Genomic DNA, 7399 nt, shown 5'->3' on the forward strand with positions numbered 1-7399 from the left:
TAAAAGGCTCTGTTGCATTGTTGTCCACATCCTCACAACTACTACCAATCCTATAATAAGCTCTTGAACAACTCTTTGGATCCTCCTTCATCACATCATCATACAAGGACAAATCATAAGCTCTAAGCTTGTTCAAGTTTGCTTGAAACTGTGCATGGTTGTAACTCCAAGCTAAGTGCTAAACACGTTCTTTAAGCAAGTATTTATTACCATGCCTAGTCTTCAAGTTATCCACAATATGTTTCACACACATTCTGTGCTCAGCATTCGACAACTCACTCTTAACAGAACTTATGATTCCCTACAAAATTACAGAAAATAAACATAAGCAAATAAGAATGATGCAAGACATATTAAACAATTAGACTAAAAAGAACACTTACTTTAGAACGATCTGATATGATGACATAATCTGTCCCATCCTTTAGATTCAAATCATCCTTGAGTAGTTTCAGAAACCACATCCAATTATCAGTATTTTCAGTTTGTACAGCTGCTCATGCAATAGGGTATATATGATTGTTGGCATCATGAGCAATAGTAGTCAATAGGCAACCTTTCACGGCTTGTTTCAAAAAAGTTCCATTAATTCCAATGATAGGCCGACAATAGTAGAAACCTTTTTTCATTGCTCCAAGACACACATAAAAACGGTTAAAAACATCTTTAATGACCTCAACATCAACATTAGGGATTGTATCAACTATGACAGTGGATCTTGGATTTGAATCTATGATTTCAGCCGCATATCCTCTAAGGTGAGCAAAATGTTGAGCATATTCTTCTTGCAGCCACTTCAAAACTAGAAGTCTTCCTCTCTGCACTTGTCCTATAGAACTCAATATGTTCCATTGCTCCTTAATGTTCCTTCGAATATCAAGAGGCATGTACTTAAGTTGCATCCTCAGTTTATCCATGAAAAGCTTTCCAATCACAGAACTCTTAAACAGCTTACATTTCCCATTAGGAATGCATCTATGATATCCACACTTAGTCTTCAAAACCCACAATTGTTGAGCCTTATCAAATGCACAATAGACTTTCCATTCACACTCTTTATCCTGAGCACAACTAAACCTGATTTTGTCCTTCCCCCATCTGTCTTGTTTAATGTTTTCTCTTGACCTCAAAGCATGATGTAACACAACCTCTTTAAACTCAAATCCAGTAAAAAATGTTCTTCCAATAGCTAACTTATCATTAGTTCCCATCCTAATTTTCCTATCTCTAATAACTACAGGATCTTCCTCTTCATCTGAACTCTCTGGGATGGTATTCCGATTAATCCTAAATTCATTAAACCAGTTTGCTTCAGATTCCTCTATTTCAAACTCAAACCTTTCAACTATGTCGTCTTCATCTTCATCCTTTTTTTTCTTCTTCTTCTCGTTCCTTTCCGTTTTTTCCTCATTGTCTTCTTCATCTTCAAACTCATCTCTCTTTCGCTTTACCTTGCGTCGCCTTACCTTATGGCTTCACCATCTTCGTCGTCATCTCCAGCCTCATCGCTACCATTCTCTCTAGACTCATCGCTACCATTCATGGCTCCACTATCTCCACTCTCGACGTCATTATCCTCATCGTCTCCATCACATTCAGAGACTTCTTCGAGACCATCAGAATCTTCATCACTTCCATTGGAATAGGGATCATCTGGATCACTCTCATATACAACCAACGAAGTGGTCGTCATCTCTACTCTTCGAAATTCGAAGAACCCTAATTTTTACTCAAAATCGGTTTGTAATTTTTGTTGCACATATTGTCTTTAATCTGTTTGTGCTAACTAAATGACGCCGTATGGTTAGTTTTAGTTGATTCAAGTCAAACATGGAACAGAAAACGTGATTTAGTGGTTTAATCAGGTTTATTAACCGCAATCTTTGTCTTGATTAAAGGTGTATGATTATTAATGTTTTTAAAAGTACATGTCATTATGTAAAGAATAGATAAAGTTTGTGTTGTTTTATGAAGAGTCCGAAAGTTTGGGTTGGAATGCTGAGAACAGGATAAGTATGGGTTGGTTTATAGCGGCGACCCGGGTGGTATTGGATTCTAATTTATGAAGATTTTTTGAAGAGTTCAACAAAATCATTAAAAGTGAATAAGTGAAAGATTGTTAAAGATTGCTAGAGAGTTTTGTTGATTAGTTTTATAAAATTTTGGAAAGTCCTCCAAACAATCCCTGTATTTTTATGATACTTTCCATGACTTTATTTTGTAAAGAAATTGTCTAAAATCATGAATCAATAACCTAATAATTGAACTCATTAACAATCCTAGATTCTTTTGTTTTAATTGAATAACATAAAACTTTTAATGACTTTATAATAGTCTGAATCTAATAACCCAAATTTGTTAAGATATTAAATGATTTTTTACAAATCACAAACTATTAAACACTAAACTTTAACAGAGTTAAACAAAATCTTGATCTAATAACAACCGATTCTACATAATATTTAAAATTTTCAAAACTCAATTCAAATCTTAAACTAATAATCCTCACTTAACATCTGTAAAAAAGTAGATGCCTATTTTTTAGATTTTTTCCCCCTACATATCCACCAATGGGACTGATATTTTAATTTCACGAAGCAAATATAGGAACAAATAAATATCTCACGCGGACCAATTTATCATAAAAATAAATAAGCACGTGAAAGTAATGGTCGGTTCGGTCCAAAAGATGCGTAGAACGTTCCTCCCCCGGTCCATCCATCAACCACACAACTTTTTTTTTGGGTATAAAATTTAGCAATTCCCACGTCGTCCCACACACAACAATACATCATCCATCATCCACTCCAAATTTTCAATTTCCAAATAAACAACACAAAACGGTAAACTCCTTAAGAGACTTTGTTTTAGTTTTGTGTTTTTGTCCGTATTGTGTAATGAAGATCCAACTACCAATCAATGTTTTTTTTTGTTGACCGTTGATTTCTCAGATCTGATTTTGTTTTTAAAAAAAAATTGTAATCCTTATTGATGATCTCTTCTTCTCCCAGAACGGCGGAGATATGACGGCGGCACAAGGGAACTCCAACGAGACTCTTTTCTCTTCTTACAAGATGGGAAGATTCGATCTCTCTCATCGGTGAGTTCAGCTGAATTGATCATTTGATGGTCTTTTTTAAGTGTTTTGTTGTAATCTCATCACACGATTGCGTTTGCGTTTTCAGAGTGGTTCTGGCGCCGATGACGCGGTGCAGGGCGTTGAACGGAGTTCCGAATGCGGCGTTGGCGGAGTATTATGCTCAACGCACCACCCCCGGCGGCTTTCTCATCACCGAAGGCACTATGGTCTCTCCCGGATCTGCAGGGTAAGCTCGTCTTTTTCAATCTTTCCTTTTTCCTTATTAATTTTAGGATTCCTTAATTTTAAGACCAAAACTTATGTACCGTCAGCGATGAGATGACCTCAAGTAGCTATGAGATGACGTGAACTACCTGTACTGTTCAATAACATAGTTTATTTTGTAGTTTGGAAAACAATCTGACTATTATTATAATATTAAATCAACGCATATTATTTATATGTGTTATTCTTTGTATTTGTTTTGTTTTATCATATTAGTAATATTAGAATTCTAAAATATACAGAAAAGAACAACGTAAAAACAACTATTATCAGTACTACTGTGTTTATATGAGTTTTCTTCTGTTAAATAGAGGTTGTTTATTTGGTTAGAGATTCTACATTAAAGGATCTGGTTTTGAATTAGAACTCTATGATCTTTAATATATATGACTAATGAATTATGGTGTTTAAAAGTTTTTTTCTTTTTAGTGACTTTTGCTTGTCTCACTTTTAAAGGATGTGATTTATCATTTTTTCCACTATAAAAGAAACGTGTGCTCTTGAGTTATTTTGTCATGTCAATACAAGTTTATGTGTGGGTGACAGGACCCACCAATAGTTGTGTGGCGTGATAAGAATGGAGATTTTTTTATCTATCAGCCACATATAAAGAAAAAGCAAATAAAAAGAATCATGTTATATTTATATATGGACATATTCAAAGCAAATGTTTTCTTCGTATCTCCTAAAACAATAACGGGTATATATAATGTTGCAAGGAATGAACCTTGTAATGTTGTTGTAATGAACAAAACTGATACAAATAATTTTTTTAGGTTCCCACATGTGCCTGGAATCTATTCGGATGAACAAGTAAAGGCATGGAAGCAAGTTGTGGAAGCAGTTCACGCTAAGGGAGGTTTCATCTTCTGTCAGTTATGGCATGTTGGACGTGCTTCTCATCCAGGTTCATACGTCATTAACCACTCCTAATTTTTTAAGGAATAGGGTAATTATAACATTTTGAGGTTTTGTACAGTGTATCAAGTTAATGGAGGGTCGCCAATATCGTCAACAAACACACCCATCTCCGAAAGGTGGCGAGTTCTTTTGCCTGATGGGTCACACGGGAAATACCCGAAACCCCGAGCATTAGAAGCTTCCGAGATACCTCAAGTGGTAGAGGATTATAGCCGCTCTGCTCTTAATGCGATCCGAGCTGGTTTCGATGGGATTGAGATCCACGGGGCGCATGGTTACCTCATTGATCAATTTTTGAAAGATGGGATCAATGACCGTACTGACCAATACGGAGGCTCCATTGCAAACCGTTGTAGATTCTTACAAGAAGTAGTGGAAGGTGTGGTTTCAGCCATAGGAGCTAGTAAAGTTGCCGTGAGGGTATCTCCGGCAATAGACCACATGGACGCAACTGATTCTGACCCGTTATCCCTCGGGCTAGCCGTTGTTGATTTGCTCAATAAGTTACAAGTTGCTAATGGCTCGAAGCTCGCTTACCTTCATGTAACACAACCTCGCTACCACGCATACGGCCAAACTGAGTCTGGAAGGCAAGGCAGTGATGAGGAAGAAGCTAAGCTAATGAAGAGCTTACGAACGGCTTACAATGGAACCTTTATGTCTAGTGGAGGATTCAACAAGGAACTAGGCATGCAAGCTATTCAACAAGGTGCTGCGGATTTGGTTTCATATGGCAGGCTGTTTATTGCAAACCCGGATTTGGTTTCGCGGTTCAAGATTGATGGAAAGTTGAATAAATATAATCGGAAGACGTTTTACACTCAAGATCCAGTCGTTGGTTACACGGATTATCCTTTCTTGGCTCCTTTTTCCCGCCTCTGAGTTTTATTATCGATGTTGTAAAGAGAACAATATATTGATATGTAAGGATGACAATAGTATCGTTATCCACTTAATAAAATAGTCATGATATTATTTTTTGCCTATTATTTGATTATTTCCTAAAATCTTCATGGCATCACTCAAGGTAAAATGGCAATGGCCCAAATGTGGTATAATAGTAGGTTTGTTTCTTGGGTTTGTTAGCAAATTAGTACATTTTTTAAACTTAATTGAGAAACTAATACATTCACTATTTAAAATTAGAAAAATAGGGTATTGTGTAATAGAGAGTTTGTGAGATAGGGAGAAATGGTAGGGTATAGTTTTGGTGAGAAAATTACAAAAATGGGTATGTGTGTAGGTAAGAAATAAAACTTTTTTTTCCTCTAATCATAATTATTCAAATAATTGTTAATATAATCTATTTTTAGAAAACTTCTTAGATACAAAAAATACATTTTTTTTCTTTACAATATGATATGAATTTTATTTAATAATTTTTAAATATATTATATAAATCTTTTGTATACGTACATCTTAGTATGTGTACATATGTCTATACACATTATTATGAGTACAGATGTCTGTACACATTATTAACTTTACAGATGTAATTTGTATAAAAACATTGCAGTACAAGCATATGTACAAACATTTGAAACCCTAAGAATTAAACAAATTTCATCCGTACACATAATAATGTGTACAGACATTGTACACTTAATTAGGTATACGGATCTAAAATTTGTAATTTTTTTAATTCTTAGGTTTTCAGATGTATGTACTCCAATGGTTTTGTAAAAATTACATCTGTACACATTATTAAGGTGTACAGACATCTGTACACTTAATAAGGTGTATAAACATCTGTACACTTAAAAATGTGTACGGATACAAAATATTTATATAATTTATTTGAAAATTATTAATTAAAATTCATACTAAATTGTAATGAAAAAAAACATAGATTTTTGTATTTAAAAAGTTTTCTAAAAAAAAATAATATTAACAAATATTTGAAAAATCAAGAAAAGGAAGAAAATGGGAAACAATGGCATATGATGTAATTAAGTAGAATCCTTAATGGCAAAAATGGATGTGGAAATAGCTGAACAGTGGTGAATTTGTTTTTTCCCAATTATAAATAGTGAATGTATGTGTTTCCTAATTATGTTTGAAAAATGTATCATTTCGCCAAATATCTCTTGTTTCTTTTACCCGGGTCGTGTCGTCATATAGTTTGACCGCCGAAATTGTGGAAAAAAGAAACTAGCTTATCGCAGCAAATTGTTCACTTGTAATCAGAGGGAGGTATTTTTTTTTTTTTTGACAACAATAAAAGATCAGCTCATAAGAGCCAATGTGGATCCGCCTAGTGTTCCAGGGTTGTACTTGATCAACCATTGCATTTATTTTGTGGTTCAAGTCTTTAGAGGTGAATGTAATGTGCCATTGATGTTGAGCCAAAAAAAAGAGCCAATGTGGAGGAAAATTGTTTACAAACAAAACAGAATGCAGAGAGGTACGCGATTGGCGTGCCAACGAATCCGCACTAACATTAGCATTTTTTGAGATTAGAGATAAAGAGAAAGACGAAAACTCCTCCTTATCCATCTTGATATCGTCGAGATATGTCTTGAAGGCCGGCCAGTCTTGAGGAGAAGACACCATCTTCACCAAGTCTGAGCAATCTATATAAAAAGCGACATCTCGATAGTCATTGCCAATCATGCACCGCAAAGCCCAAACAAAAGCTTCTACTCCAACATGCAAAGGGGAAAGACTACGGCGGAAATTGGCGGCACCCTTCATCGGCGAAACATCCGGAAAAGAGGAACACACCCATCCTGCACCCGCAAAAATATCACCCTCTTTCCACGAGCTATCAACAAAACACTGATAACCTGAGAAAACCGTAGGCATGTAACTCCCGCATCCCAGTTCCCGAGCACCAGAGACACTGGATAGTTGGGAGAAAACCTCATCCCCATCATCTGCCTGAGCTTGTAGCCACGTGTTCGCCTCCCCCACTGCTAACCTAACAACCTCCTCTGGCTTGTCCCTTACATTCTCAAATACGGAAGCATTCTGCGCCTTCCATATATACCACATGATCCAAGGGAAATGTGCAACCTGAGAACCCGGATTGGACGAACCCATGAAATGATCCACATTGGCATACAGGGAGTTCGTAGGAAAGGAGACTGGGTCCACCAGCACCTGAGCTAAAGC

The 7399-nt window shown here is 35.9% G+C and overlaps 1 protein-coding gene across 1 annotated transcript; it reads left to right on the forward strand.

The window, feature by feature from the left end:
* On the forward strand, positions 2735-5274 carry LOC104766577 (12-oxophytodienoate reductase 3). Its single transcript, XM_010490490.1, has 5 exons — positions 2735-2843; positions 3012-3100; positions 3186-3326; positions 4141-4271; positions 4344-5274. The coding sequence occupies exons 2-5, from the start codon at positions 3024-3026 to the stop codon at positions 5165-5167; spliced, it is 1173 nt and encodes a 390-aa protein (XP_010488792.1). The 5' UTR covers positions 2735-2843; positions 3012-3023; the 3' UTR covers positions 5168-5274.

The sequence above is a fragment of the Camelina sativa genome, chromosome 19 (genome assembly GCF_000633955.1).
Source record: "Camelina sativa cultivar DH55 chromosome 19, Cs, whole genome shotgun sequence".
Taxonomy (NCBI): Eukaryota; Viridiplantae; Streptophyta; class Magnoliopsida; order Brassicales; family Brassicaceae; genus Camelina; species Camelina sativa.